This window comes from Lepidochelys kempii, chromosome 9 (assembly GCF_965140265.1).
Source record: "Lepidochelys kempii isolate rLepKem1 chromosome 9, rLepKem1.hap2, whole genome shotgun sequence".
In the NCBI taxonomy this organism is placed as follows: Eukaryota; Metazoa; Chordata; order Testudines; family Cheloniidae; genus Lepidochelys; species Lepidochelys kempii.
In genome coordinates this window covers 76,363,856-76,379,647 of record NC_133264.1, presented here as the reverse complement: position 1 = coordinate 76,379,647, position 15,792 = coordinate 76,363,856, and the positions used below count along the sequence as shown (strand labels likewise).

Below are 15,792 nucleotides of genomic sequence, written 5' to 3'. Positions count from 1 at the left end.
CCTCCCTTGTGTACGTATCAGGTATAGATACAGTATGGCCCTTAGACTTGTGAGCTGACAGATCAATGACTAAATTGTTGTTCCATGAGAAAATAGAACTTGGGATGTTCTTGCCAGTACTCGAATACTGTGCCCTAAACAGGATGCAGAAGAGCATTTACTGCTGACACATAGTGACAGTTACATGCTACAAACCACAGGTCTGACTCTGCAGCACCTGCACAGGCAAAACTCCACTGACTTCCCAAAGGGACTGCAGGATTGGGCCCTCTGACACTTTAAACGTCAGTGATCTTGGGTGAACTCCTGGCCCCACTGAAATGATGGGAGTTTTGCCATTTACTTCACTGGTGTCCGGATTCCACCTGTTAGCCTGACACATTTCAGGATGGTTACAGATTCTCATTTCTAGTGCTGGGTTGCCACCATAAATTTAAAACTGTTTTAATTTCTCTGTCTATTAAGGTTGATGGGCCAGCTCCTGCTCCCACTGAGGCAGCTGGGAACTTTGCCATTGACTTCAGTGGGAGCAGGAGTAGGCCCTGTACATAACAATCACATGGAACAAGAAATAAACACTGCACAAACAGCAGGGACAAATACAAGGCACTAGCTGGATACATTCTGTGACTAGGTGCCCCCGCCCCCCAAAAATAAATACCTTGGGCCAAATGTTAACTTCACTTTCGAGAGTGAGGTGAGGCCCTGGGAACTCTGTAAACATCAGCTCAGAGTTAGGCCTGTAGAGGAGGCCAGGAGGTGCAAATCCCAGCCTCAGGGACCTACAGGGGAAGGAACCCTCCTGGCCCACAGAAGAGCTTTCTCCCTGGGTGATAGCTCTGCCTGGTCTTCCGTGGCAGCCTGGCTCTTGGAAGGGTGACATTGGGAGGCTTCACAGGAACAGTCCTGGAGAGAGAGTTCATGAGAGCTAATGGAATAGTGTAGAAGTTAGTGGGAATGGATCACAATGAGAGTTGTGAGCACTCCTCAGGCGATAAGCACTTTGTACAGGTTACCACAACGTGCGTGAGACTGACACGTCCTGATTTCAAGCACGTATATAGTCTGAGGTGTGTGCACCAATCCTAATGTGTGCTCAGTGAAATTTGTTACAGCAACATTGGATGCGGTCACAGTCTAACCTTATGTTAACCAGTCAGTGGCGTCATTACTGAAGTTGTTTGCTTAGATGTAAACAAGCTTTCTGCAGTGCGTGTAGAGTCATATTTTACTTCCTCTTCTAACTGCACAAGTCTACAGTTATCAGCAGGATTGCTGTGCAATAAGGTAAGGCTGTTTTTCAAGCTGTCCCTTCACATATTAAAACAAAAACTAATGAACCTGCACTGTTGGAATATGCTACATTAAAATAGTGCTTTTCTTGTGCTTTTCATTGTGGAGGTCCCCTTGTCAAAGCAGGAAAATTACAATGAGATAAGCTTGCTGTAGCACACTTTGTTTTACTAACTTTATATTGTAAAAAAATATTTGCAATGAGTGTTTTCTCAAAATAGCTTTTCCATAAAGATAAAGATACAGACAGAGATTTCAGAAGCACAGGCCAAAGCACTATGGTGATTTGATCTGTTTGCCCGCCACATTTTTTGCAAGCATGGAAGAGCTAAAGTAGTAGCTGTAATAAACCACGGGTGTCAGAGAGAGTGAAATTTTATGCTTTTGCAATTAATAGTACCTTAATTACTATCAAATCTTGTTACAAGAGGTTAGTTTGTTCTGTGGTGTAATTTCTGAGTCAAAATGAGTACAAATCTTTTATTTTTAAATTGTATTTGATGGTAACGGAGATTCCAGCAGACCTCTATTTCATCTAGCAAAGGATTTTCATTAGATTAAAAAGATTTCTTGTTCTAGCTGTTGTTTATATGTAATCTATGATGCTTTGTAATTAAATTGTGAGTGCAGAATGATAGTGTTCCTTTGAGCTGGAGATGGAAAACACAATGTGACAAAAGTCTAAAGGGTGGGGCTCAATGTTCTCAGAGACTATGAGGCAGTTGCCACTGATATGGAAACTGCAGCATGGATTAGGATTGCAATTATTAAACTGGATTAGACATAGCTTGATCTCTGATGGATGCATTTAAATCACACTTTCTAAAGCTGGTTTACTTAAGACTCCTTAATACTGTGGCAATCACTCCAACAGGTGGCTAGAGATGAGAGGGAATTTAATAGTGCAATCCTCTGGTGGCTGGTGACTAACAGTTTGTGCATCCTGAAGGTAACTACAGACAAAACTCAGCAGCACAGCTGGGTTCCAAAGCTAAGTAAATGTAAAGGGAATTCCTCTTTTGGTGAGTCAGTTAGCATTCAAAGCCAGTCTTGCCACAGACTCAAGCGGGAGAGACCTTTAGCTTTAGCATGAGATTTTAGCATATGAAATAAGGATGTTGGGTTTTTCTTTTAAAGAGCCATAAAGCAGTGGTTCTCAACCTGCGGCCCAGTCAGCACAAAGCTGCAGCCCATGTGAAATCCTCCAGGCCATACTGGTAGTATTGGATATGGCCCATATAACACATTGTGGGTCATGTATGCAGCCCACAATAGTAAATAGGTTGAGAACCACTGGCATAAAGTCTATTGTTGAAATATGGCTCAATGGATGGTGCTCAGAACTTTACTCCTGTCAGAGCAAATGGGCCAAATTCATCCTGGGCATTACTCCACTTCATACCAATGATGAATTTGTCCCAGCATGGTAGAAATGTTATGGCAAAATATCTGGGAAGGTGCGTGCACTTGTGTGGGTGCTGAGGGGACAGTGGCACAAACTTTTCCCTATCAGTATCAGTGACCAGTGGAATAATGGAGATGCATGATTGATGAGGTAATATCTTTTATTGGACCAAGTTCTGTTGATGAGCGAGACAAGCTTTTGAACCCCACAGAGCTCTTCTTCAGGTCTGGGAAAGGCACTCCTTGTGTCACAGCAAAATGCCAAGTGGATCAGATTGTTTAGCGTAAGTAGTTCACACATATTGTAAGGGACCAAACAAGATAGGAGTAGTCCGTTAACAGTGGGGGTAAAAACCTAACTGGCTCCGAGACTGATCTTGATCAGTTTATGGAGGGGATTGGTGTGATGACATTGCCTACAATGGTACGTAGTCAGTCTGTGGCTGCTAGTAGCAAATATCCTCCAACAGCAGGTGATGGAACACTGGATGGAGAGGGCTGTGATGCTCTGTACCGCAGGAGAATGCCCTGTACCCCTATGTTCATCCTTATAATATGATTGTGTGGTATCCAATGCAAAGTTTGTCATGTCGGGTATCTTCAGAAGGCTCATGATGCACTGAGCATTGTAGTTATAGTAATGTTATAGGTTGTAATTTCATGTATGTAGTTATGAGGCTGAAAATGTGTCCTCATGGCTTAAAACAAGCCCAGGCAAAAACTCTCCAAGAGCAGAGGGGCAGTTCACTCCTCATCAGGGCATGTATGGGACAAACCCAGCCCAGCCTCACAGGAATAAAGTACGCTGACCTAGGCAGCAACAAAGGATCTGTTGGACTCTTGAGTGAGTCACCCCCCTTCTCTTGGTCAGTTTGGGACTACGATGAGGTAATGCTCACCTGCCTCTGAAGGCGGGGAGGGGGACAAAGCCAAGAGGGAAGAAAGGACATGATAAAGGGAGAGACATTTGCCATGCTCTCTCTCTCTTCCACCCCCATCTACAAACACCGCCACCAAATGACTGAAGCTCTGATCAAAGGGGAGAGCCTGGCTGAAGGGCAACCAGCCAGCCTGTGGTGAGAAGCACCTAAGTTTGTAAGGGCAACAAAAGTGTTAAGATCAGCTTAGAATGCGTTTTGCTTTCATGTCATTGACCAAACCTGATTTGTTGTGCTTGGCTTATAATCACATAAAATATATCTTTTGTAGTTAATACATTTCTTTGTTTATTCTACCTAAAGCAGTGCATTTGGTTTGAAGCATGTCAGAGACTCCCCTTGGGATAACAAGCCTGGTACATATAAATATATTTGTTAAATTGACGAACTGATATAAGCTTGCAGCATCCGGGGCATAACTGGACACTGCAAGAGGGAGGTTTCTAGGGGTGTGTCTGGGAGGGGATTGGTGTGATGACATTGCCTACAATGGTATGTAGTCAGTCTGTGACTGCTAGTAGGGGTGGGACCGGAGATATAGGTTAGCGTCATTCGGTTGCACAATCCAAGCAGCTTACATGCTAGAGGCATGCATCAACAGTCCAGGAGTGGGGGTTCTCACAGAAGAGCAGGGTAAGGCTGGCTCCCAGAGTCGAGGATTGGAGTGACATAGCAGATCACTGGTCCAGATAACACCAGGGGAAGTCACAAGGGCTCTGAGTTATTATAGACAATTCTTTCCCAGGTGTCTGTCTGGTGAATCTTGCTGAAATGCTTAGGGTCCAGCTGATCACCATATTCAGGGATGGGAAGGACTTTTCCTCCAGGGTCAGATTGGCAGAGACCCTGGGCAGGGGGGTGGGGGTGTCACCTTTTACTGCAGCATGGGGCATGGGACACTTTCAGTGTAGACGGTGGATTCTAAGTTGAAGTCTTTAAATCATGATTTGAGGACTTCAGTAACTCAGCCAGAGGTTATAGGTCTATTACAGGAGTGGATGGGTGAGTTCTGTGGCCTGCAATGTGCAGGAGGCCAGACTAGATGATCATGATCATAGAATCATAGAATATTAGGGTTGGAAGAGACCTCAGGAGGTCATCTAGTCCAACCCCCTGCTCAAAGCAGGACCAATCCCAATTAAATCAACCCAGCCAGAGCTTTCTCAAGCTGGGCCTTAAAAATCTCTAAGAATGGAGATTCCACCACCTCCCTAGGTAACCCATTCCAGTGCTTCACCACCCTCATAGTGAAATCATTTTTCCTAATATCCAACCTAGACCTCCCCCACTGCAACTTGAGACCATTGCTCCTTGTTCTGTCATTTGCCACCACTGAGAACAACCTAGCTTTGGAACCCCCCTTCAGGTAGTTGAAGGCTGCTATCAAATCCCCCCTCACTCTTCTCTTCTGCAGACTAAATAAGCCCAGTTCCCTCAGCCTTGCCTCATAAGTCATGTGCCCCAGCCCCCTAATCATTTTCTTTGCCTTCTGCTGGACTCTCTCCAATTTGTCCACATCCTTTCTGTAGTGGGGAGCACAAAACTGGATGCAATATTCCAGATGTGGCCTCACCAGTGCCGAACAGAGGGGAGTAATCACTTCCCTTGATCTGCTGGCAATGCTCCTACTAATGCAGCCCAATATGCCGTTAGTCTTCTTGGCAACAAGGGCACACTGCTGACTCAATGTGGACATGAGAACAAATGGATATAAACTGGCCATCAGGAAGTTTAGACTTGAAATTAGATGAAGGTTTCTAACCATCAGAGGAGTGAAGTTCTGGAACACTCTTCCAAGGGAAGCAGGTGGGGGCAAAAGACCTATCTGACTTCAAGATTAAACTCAATAAGTTTATGGAGGAGATGGTATGATTTTGGCAATTAATTGATCTTTAACTATTCATGGTAAATAGGCCCAGTGGCCTGTGATGGGATGTTAGATGGAGTGGGATCTGAGTTACCACAGAGAATTCTTTCCTGGGTATCTGGCTGGTGAATCTTGCCCACATGCTCAGGGTTCAGCTGATCGCCATATTTGGGGTCGGGAAGGAATTTTCCTCCAGGGCAGATTGGAAGAGGCCCTGGGGGTTTTTCGCCTTCCTCTGCAGCATGGGGCAAGGGTCACTTGCTGGAGGATTCTCTGCACCTTGAAGTCTTTAAACCATGATTTGAGGACTTCAACAGCTCAGTCATAGGTGAGAGGTTTATTGCAGGAGTGGGTGGGTGAGATTCTGTGGCCTGCACTGTTCAGGAGGTCAGACTAGAAGATCATAATGGTTCCTTCTGACCTTAATATCTATGAGTCTATGAGACTCATATCCAGCTTCTTGTCCACTGTAATCCCCAGGTCCTTTTCTGCAGAACTGCCACTGAGGCAGTCAGTCCCCAGTCTGTAGCAGTGCATAGGATTCTTCCATCCTAAGTGCAGGACTCTGCACTTGTCCTTGTTGAACCTCATCAGATTTCTTTTGGCCCAATCCTCCAATTTGTCTAGGTCACTCTGGACCCTATCCCTACCCTCCAGCTTATCTACCTCTCCCCACAACTTACTGTCATCTGCAAACTTGCTGAGGGTGCAATTCATCCCATCATCCAGATCGTTAATGAAGATGTTGAACAAAACCAGCCCCAGGACTGACGCTTGGGGCCGGTTCCATTTGATATTGGCTGCCAACTAGACATCAAACCATTGATCACTACTCACTGAGCCCGACAATCTAGCCAGCTTTCTATCCACCTTATAGTCCATTCATCCAATCCATAGTTCTTTAATTTGCTGGCAAGAATACTGTTGGAGACGGTATCAAAAGCTTTGCTAAAGTCAAGATATATCATGTCCACCACTTTCCCCATATCCACAGAGCCAGTTATCTCATCATAGAAGGCAATCAGGTTGGTCAGGCATGAATCCATGTTGACTGTTCCTGATCCACTTCCGCTCCTCTAAGCATTCCTTCTTCCCTTTTTTAAAGTTGGGCACTATATTTGCCTTTTTCCAATTGTCCGGGACCTCCCCCGATCACCATGAGTTTTCAAAGATAATGGCCAGTGGCTCTGCAATCACATCAGCCAATTCCCTCAGCACCCTCGAATGCATCACATCCAGCTCCATGGACTTGTGTATGTCCAGCTTTTCTAAACAGTCCTTAACCACTGATGGCTGCTCACCTCCTCCCCACACTGTGGGTCCCTTCTGGCATTAAAGTCTATGAGTTATGAGTCTCTCTAATTTCCTGGGACCAACATGGCTACAACTACACTGCATAGTGGAATAATGGAATACATTAGTGGACATTTGATTCATATTGACACTTGTGGGCAGCCAGCTATGGTCACTCAATTAGGGTAAACTGCAAAGAATGGGGCAGACAATCCCCATAAAGCTTGTGGATATTCCAATACTTAGATTTACCAAGCCGGCATAAAACAGATTCTTCATTACCTTACTGGTTACTCAGAAGTCAAAACAACACAGTTCCCTTAAAGTGATCCAGCGTCAGGCCTCCATCCAGGTACCCACATCAAATATGGTACCAATTTCTGTACATCTTATTTCATCATATAAAAGAAAAGGTTCTACCAATCCCAAAGGATTGGACACATTACCTCCCAAGTTACTGAATGTTTCAGATCTTACCCAAATACACGCTATCACCAATTCTTATTAACTAAACTAACATTTATTAAAAAACAAAAGAGAGAGAGAGAGAGAGAGAGTATGGTTAAAAGATCAATATACATACAGACATGAGCTCAGTGCATTGAGGTTCAGATTCACAGCATAGATGGTGAGCTTTGTAGCTGCAAAGAGTTCTTTCAGAAATAGTTCATAGGTTATAGTCCAATGTCCAGATCTCATATTCAGGGCGTACCAGCATAACTGGGACCTCAGTCTTGCGGCTCAAACTTCCCCTGATGAAGCCTAAGCAGATCTGAGATGACAAAATCAGGACCCAAGGATCTTTTATACAGTGTTCTAGCATCCACTTGACCGCACAGTCCTGGTTAAACAATAGGCTTTTGATGTAACCTTTTGCTTTCTGAACACTACCAGTAATTAGTTACACAAATTAACACAGGTCAATTTATCCATTAGGCAGTCTATTACAAACTTCAAATATAGACAATGACATTATTTTACCCAAGATTCATCCAAATGTTAATATTCCCTTTTGATCTCTGAATCAATAGTTATAGTGACAGACAGGAACTGTCTGTTTACAGGTGACATCTAAGGTACACACAATTAGTATTACTTCTAACAGTATAGGTTTGGATTTCAAAGTTCTAGCCCATTTAGCATGAATGGCTCTAATTATCATTTGCATATCTGTCTAACATGACTTTAAAGGTGAGCTTTGGGTCATTCAGCCTGCAAGCTGTTAACCCTTTCTAGCCATGCGTCACAACACTGTAAGACATACATATTTATCACAGCTAAGCATTCAGCCAGGGGAAGCCTTCCTTTTGATTCAGCTGTAGAGCTTTTCACTGCTGACTGTGAGGGTTTCTGTTTTCATTGTGACCCCAGCAATGTGCAAGATACAGGAACACTCACAGAGGGGCAATTCTACAGGGAGGATTTTGCAACATAGTTAAATCAGTTCTAGTGTCTGGACACCACTTGATGGCCCCCCAAAAAACAGCAGAGTCAAGGAATGACAGTCCTACACTTGTTGGTCTCAGGTTGACCATTCCTTTCTTGATATTGCCATGGAAATAATATTTTGCAGACTTTCGTCTACAAGTAACCAAGTAATAGTGTGTACCAGTACAGACCATTTCCTTCCTTGTTACCACAGTCTTACAAATGCAAATCAATTAAGCAAACATCAATATTGTATTTATTCATTATTGATTTTATTGAAATGGCATGTTCTGAAGAAAATGATCCAGTAGGAATTTGTTTTAGCAGAGGCTTTCACTGTCCTCTTGTGACTTCCAAACTACTGTGATATGTCTTCATTATAAGGGAAAAAATATAGTTGAATGGAATATGTTAGCTTGCCACCTGTGCTATGCAACATACTGTTGGTGCCCTTGCTTTGTCAGTAGCTTTGTAGTGAGGGTCCAGTGCTGCCAGGTGTTTAACAGGATCCTTCTGTATTTTAGCTTAGAGGATAGTTTTATCATGTTTTAAATAAAGTGATTAATTAGTGGCAAGCCTAGTGAATTGGTGTGTGAGAATGCTCTATACTTGAGCATTATTATCATATAAATGTTACCCATGATTTTGCACTCCCAATCATTTCACTCTCCTTAGTCCATATTTCATCATATAGAGCCTGACCCAGAGCCCACTGAAATCAATAAAGAGCCTTTTACAGGCCCATCGTTCAATTGCTAATTTAATACAGATGTTTAATTTTTATTTTTTGTCAACCACATTTTAAGGGTATTTTTGTAACCATGTAGCTGTGGTCACAATTATTCTGATTCAAAGAGAATCTATTTAATTTCCCTAAATCAGGACTTTCCCCTAACTATAACATCAAGAAGTTAGGGGATTTTTCTCTGAAATTATTCTGGTATCAATTGTCAAAAATCAGAACACAAACTTTTCAATTTGGGACAATCCCAGAAGGCATTAAGACACACAAAACCAATAAAACATCATTTAAAAGTAGTCATACCATATCTATCTAGGGGTCTATGTGGCCCTCAACACCATAGTATCTCAACACCTTATTTTCGCTTACCAGAGTTAGAAATCTCTCTCAAAGAAAAGGCAAAAAGAAATGAAAGGTTGTCAAATCTGACACCTTGTGGCCAATTGAAGAACAGATTATAGGATGAGATGAAAACTGTGGCACAAAAATGCCATTATTCTCTAACTATCAGCAATGCTAGACCTGCATCATTCTGGTCCTATATCTTTTAGCTGAGAAAACACGATTCTAATCAGCCAAGGAGCAACTCAACCAGTGAGAAACCCTTTGAGGGACAGGAATTTCCTCATGTCTGGAGTGCTTGTAAGAAGGTATATTTTGCCATTAGGAAATGAAGGCTGCGTTACTGGAAATCACTTGTATGCAGACAATACTTTACTGAAGCAGGGATGGTAATATGTTTTCTCAGATGCTTATTTAATACATGGGTTCTTTTTAAGACCTGCAGTCGGAGCGGTCTCGCTGGTGAGCCAGGAGGCTGTGCTTGATTACATCAAAAGTGCTTATGAACTCTAATTCCTTAGTTATTATGTAAAATGTAATGAAAGCTAACTGCATCTAGGGGCATCTGCATGCAAAGGGACTGAAACCGAAATACCCCATTTTGATTTAATTTCAGGTCAATGGAATTGAAGTTCATGTAACAACAGCAGTCCATGGGCCAGATTGCTAAAGGTATTTAGATGCCTAAAGATGCGGATTGGATCAGTGGTATTTTCAAAAAAGGCCTAACTCCCACTTATCTCAGTCAGCCATTTCAGTGGGCTGTTTCCTGGGTGGGGTGTAGGTGGTGGCTGTTAGTGCTGTATGGCGTTAATCCGTTGCTGGGCTACTGTTTAAGACCAGGAGAAAAGAAAAGCCAGAGGAATAGAAACACATTTCAAATGAAGGGCAAAAAAGAGAGTAAGCAACAACTGCTGCTCCCAGGGCCTGCTGGCACAGAAAACGGGTGGCCATAGGCGGTGTTGGCATAAGCAGGCCAATGGTGAATTTGGATCATACCCTGTAGTAGACCATCTGCTTCTTACTCATGTATGAGTAACATGCTACAAGTTACCAGGCTAGCATCTACTTACAGAGACACTTCTGCTGGCAGATGCCTCCTGTAGGTGGTACTTTGCAGAAAATGAGTCATTGGCAGTGAATCAATATCCCCAATGCTATATCCTCATAGTAAAACTCCCTCCAGGGAACTAAGGTGGAGAAACTTTCCTCATAGAATCCCTCCATCGTCATTCTATTGGGATACCTAGAAGATCCAATGGATTCTCGTGGATCATAGGGGAATGGGAATCAGCAGAAGGCCTGCAACTGCCATGCAGAAAGTCTGTGCTTTCATAAAAAGAAAAGGAGGACTTGTGGCACCTTAGAGACTAACCAATTTATTAGAGCATAAGCTTTCGTGAGCTACAGCTCGACTGTAGCTCACAAAAGCTTATGCTCTAATAAATTGGTTAGTCTCTAAGGTGCCACAAGTCCTCCTTTTCTTTTTGCGAATACAGACTAACACGGCTGCTACTCTGAAACCTGTGCTTTCATACTGGCTCCATGCCTCTGGTGCGCCACACTTCCTGGCAAAAGGGCGACAATAAAATCCTGCTGCCAGGGACTTCCCTGAGTGGAGCCATGGAAGGAATGTAGAAAAGCATCTGGGAATCTCGTCTCTTTCTTCAGCCACTCCGTGACATTTACATGGAAACAGGAAGCCAGTCTTCATTTTTACCCTTACATTGGATGAGCTGGTAAAGCAACTCACCCAGGATTTTGAGTTAGCAGGAATATCCCCAAACTGAACTTTTCCTGCCTGTACTACCCCCTCTGAGGAGAAATCCCAGTTTGGTTTAAAGAAGGAAAAGTACTAATTTAACAGTTTAATTGGAAATTCCTCACCCCACCCTGATCAGTCTGAAGTTTGAATCAAAGGAGAGTCTGAAAAAGGAAAGTATCATCTCAAAATTAAACAGCTCAATTAAAAATTATGGCCCAGATTTGTGTTGCGGTGATGGGGAGACCCAGGATGACCACATTTTAAGTGTAGTTCAACGTGTTTGGTGAGCAGTAAGAAAGTAAATTCCATTTGTCTAGCCCAGACTGTAGGTTATCCTGGGCTGTCAGAGATAAGGACTTTTTCTAGCCTGGGTAGCAATCAATCCCATCTTCACTGATGGCTATGACTTTGTCAGGGTCCCATTGCTGCTTCAGTGACATGGACCTGGCTCACTTAGAGAAGAATGATTAAGTGATTAGGGAACTAGACTGATACTTGCAGTGCTTAATTTGTGCCAGGGCGGAGCCCCAGCACCTGTAGGCTTGGCAGTTCATAGTCCTGGCACCTCTGGACCTGCTGCATCACTTATGAAAGTAAAAAATTGCTTGAGCTCCAGCAATTAAGCACTGGATACTTGGGACACCCAACTTCAATTCTTTGATCTGCAACAGACTTCCTGTGTGACCCTGGCTGAGTTGCTTAGTCTTGCTGTGCCTCACTTCCCCTGCTGTAAAATGGGGGTAATAGCACTTCTCTAGCTCACCAGGGCATTATTGATTGTAAGGTGCTCAGATACTATGGTAATGGGGACAAGGTAAATACCTTAGATAGAGGGAAATAGTCTTTGAGGTTTCATAACCCCCAAAGTATCTTACTGCTTGTGAAAAAGCATTGAAGAGCGAGAAGGAGATATACAGAGGACATGTTCTAGACTGTAATTCTACTAAATGTACTAATATAAGTAATGCACGTGAAGAAATAATAATATTGATCAATCTTGCATTGCCTTTGCCTTTACAGCAATTGTTTTGGGAGGCACCGTGACTTCGTGGCTAGAGCAGTAGACTGAGACTCAGGAGACCTGGGTTCCATTCCAGACTCTGCCGCTCACTGGCTAGGAGACCTTAGGCAAGTCACTTTTACCTCCCTGAGCCTCAGTTTCCCAATGTGCAAAATGGGGATCATGATCTACTGATGCAAAATGCTATGTAAGAGCTAGATGTTATGATTATTTTTTTACTCTTTACAGAAATCTTCCATCCAGTCCCAAATGATTGCTCAGACACACTCAAGATGCAGAGCAACAGATCTTCAGAAAACTGTGCTGATCCTAATATAACATTTAAAAACTCTCTATACGCAACCACTTACACCATAATATTCATACCTGGCCTCCTGGCAAACAGTGCTGCACTATGGGTTTTATGTCGCTTCATCAGTAAGAAAAACAAAGCTGTCATTTTTATGATTAATTTGGCTGTAGCTGATCTTGCTCACATTCTCTCGTTACCGCTACGAATATATTATTATATAAACCACATGTGGCCTTTTGGAAAATTTCTCTGCTTGTTATGTTTCTACCTGAAGTATCTCAACATGTACGCAAGCATTTGTTTCCTTACCTGCATAAGTATTCAAAGGTACTACTTCCTCTTCCATCCATTCAAAGCCAAAGACTGGAAGCGCAGGTATGACGTCGCCATTAGTGCTGTGGTATGGATTGTGGTTGGGGCTGCTTGCTTACCATTTCCAGTTATGAGAAACTCTGACTTAACCAACCATTCAAATTCCTGCTTTGCAGATCTCGGAGTCAGGAAAATTGACAGTAAAACAGCTTCTGTGATTATGGTAACGATAGCTGAGCTTTTAGGATTTGTGGGCCCTCTAATTATTATTGTATACTGTACCTGGAAAACAAAAGAGTCACTTCAGCAATATGAAATGCCTTTGCAAAATGCCAGTGAAAAACGGAGAGCTTTACGCATGGTTTCTATGTGTGCAGCTGTGTTCTTTGTATGTTTCACACCGTATCACATAAACTTCTTCTTCTACATGATGGTGAAAGAGAATGTTATTACACACTGTGCCATACGCCGAAGCACTCTTTACTCTCAGCCCTTTTGCTTAAGCCTGGCAAGCCTGGACTGTTGTTTGGATCCAATCCTGTACTTCTTTACAACATCAGAATTTCAGGATCAGTTATCAAGACACAGCAGCGCAATCATCAGGAGTCGCCTGATGAGCAAGGAGAGCGCCTCGTCAGTTAAGGAATAAAAACCATGAGCATTTTTTTTAACCTAGTTACATATGAAATCTTGGACTGCTCTATAACTCTATAGTCAAATCGGTAAAATAGAAACACCTGCAGCTTTATTTGATGGGGTTTGTGATGCTGAAAGTCTTTTGAAATATAGAAGACAATACTCATTTAAGATCAGCAGTCAAATGTTATGGGTGTTTGAGACCGGAGAACCCCTGACTGGAGTGAACTGGTGGAGTGCCACATCTGGTCTACCTGAACTAGAAAATACTGTAGGGCCCAGTGCTGCCTTTGCAGGGCGATGGCCTGACTGACCTAGTAGCTCTTTCCTAACTTGTGTGGTTCTGTGATCAAGCCAAAGACACTCCAAACACTGAGGTCCAATGTGCCCTCCTCTCAGCAACTTCTCTTCTGCAACAGAAATACAGCACAGCATGAGAAATAATTAACAAACAAAACCAAGCTTGCATTAGGTCAAAGCACACAGAGACACAGAGTGGAGCCTCCTCAGGGTTTGCAGCTTGATTCAATATGGCAACCACATTTCCAAAGCTACACAGTTGCCCTGTCTACACTATGGTGTCTCTAGTGGATCAAAATCCTGTACTGCTAGAGCCTGCTGTTGGAATTAAGCATATTGTGTTATTCACAACACATTTGTATCTCTATTTCACATTTTCTTTCCATCTTTTCTTGTTCTCTCCTTCCATTTCTTTATATCCTTCTCTTCCATCTCAAACATCTTCTCTTTAGTCACACATAGGTGTCTGTGTATCCTTCCCCTCCCCCTCCCCCTCACGCCCTCCCTCAGCAGCCTGTGCTATAACAGAAGTCAGGACTCGGCAACTAAGTTCTTCAGCTGACCTCCACAAACAGTGCGGCCTGTACATCAAAGAGTGGGCTCTTCACCTGCTGCCAGCTGCCTCCTCCTCAGCTGCTTCCAGTCAAAGTGTGCTATATGATGCAGGACCTTCACATCAGGACTGCAGGCCCCATTGTTCCCTGTTGCATATGACCCTCTTCCATTAAGCGCTTTGCAGTTGGTCCATGCTGTAAAAAGATTGATTTAGTAAATTCAACTAACAAATAAATTAGCAGAAAGAGTGATCTGCAAAAAAAAAAAGAGAGGCCTAATTAATTGAGTAAATAATTAATAAGTCCCTCAGCTCTAATGGTGACCTCAGTGTGAGTACCCCCATAAATACATTAGCTATTAAAACAGTCAAGCAAATTGCAAAGTATTATTTCACAGAACGCAGACATTAGCACCACTAAAAATGGGTCAAATTCATCCTAGAGTAACTCCACTGACTTCAGTGGTCTTATACCTGGGATTGATTCGGTCAGATGTGTGTGTACTGATTTATCCACTTTGTAAACATGTTGATTTCAAAATGAATTTTAAGACAAAAATTGTCATTAAGCAGCAGCAACAGCATCTACATCTTGCAAAAGTAAGCCTTATGTGTAGCTATAAAACACAAACAAAAGTAGCTGAAACACTTAAGTGTAACTACCTGAATTTCATTTTATTTCTTTTTGGCCCAGCCAAAATTGCCTTTCCATTTAGTGTCTCCCAGGTCTGAGGGGGCTGAGGGTGGGGACTATCGCTTGGGTTTAAATAATGATTACACTGGGTATTATCTTTAATGGCAAATGATTACATTATATTGACAATAAGCGAGGTAGCTCACCTACTGTTTTTTAAAGATAAATGTTATAGTTTATAAACATGCAGCTATTTGTAAAGGGATATTTCAGTATTCACATGCATAACAAGGAAATATATTTTAATTAAGGGAATTATTTCTAGCTTCTTAGTGACAAATTTGTTCAATAAGTAACCAGTCCAATGCCCACTGAAATCAGTGGAAAGACTTTCATTGCCTTAAATAGGCCCTGTATTTTGCCAAAGACGTACACACACGCTTAACTTTATGCATTACAAGTTCTCCCGTTGAAACAAATGTAAACAGATGCATAAGTCGTTTGGGCCTAAGTGTATATTCAAGCTTGTACAATGCAATTTTTATTAGTTTTTTTTGGTCAATCAAGTTTCTTTCTCCTGTGCAATCAACTGTTCAATTTACTGCCCTATGTGGATTCAGCCTACAGTTGTAATTATTTCTCTGAGAATTTTTATATATCTTGGTCAGCTATTGTGAAGTGTTTTGTGTAATTTCCTTCAAGCTACTGTTTTGCGCTTTGTTTGGTGGAGACACAAATGTTTAAGGTACCACAATGACATTTGAACAGCTTGTCTTCCATTTTCTTTGCAAAATCATGCTTTAAAAATAAATGCACTTTTGCAAATGTAACACAAGTTCCACAAAGGTGTGTTAATGTCTCAGACAACAATGTGCTTTCCGATCCTTGGTTATTTGCAATACAGTTTTGCTGGCAAGTTCCAACAGCCTATTCACTATGAGTGAAATTCTTCCCTGTGGAGAAGGCCAGCTC

The 15,792-nt window shown here is 42.5% G+C and overlaps 2 protein-coding genes across 2 annotated transcripts in view; both read left to right on the top strand.

Moving 5' to 3' along the window:
- The first annotated feature begins 1,269 nt into the window (after positions 1 to 1,269).
- Positions 1,270 to 15,792, top strand: part of LOC140917662 (putative P2Y purinoceptor 10) — a 30,850-nt gene continuing 16,327 nt past the window's right edge. Inside the window, exon 1 of the mRNA XM_073360940.1 lies at positions 1,270 to 1,287. The gene's annotated coding sequence lies outside the window, so the exon portion shown is untranslated. The remainder of the gene's footprint in view (positions 1,288 to 15,792) is intronic.
- Positions 2,178 to 15,686, top strand: P2RY10 (P2Y receptor family member 10). Its single transcript, XM_073360941.1, is given in 3 exon segments — positions 2,178 to 2,202; positions 2,205 to 2,315; positions 12,322 to 15,686. Coding segments are annotated over 3 exon segments (1,161 nt in total). The 3' UTR covers positions 13,347 to 15,686.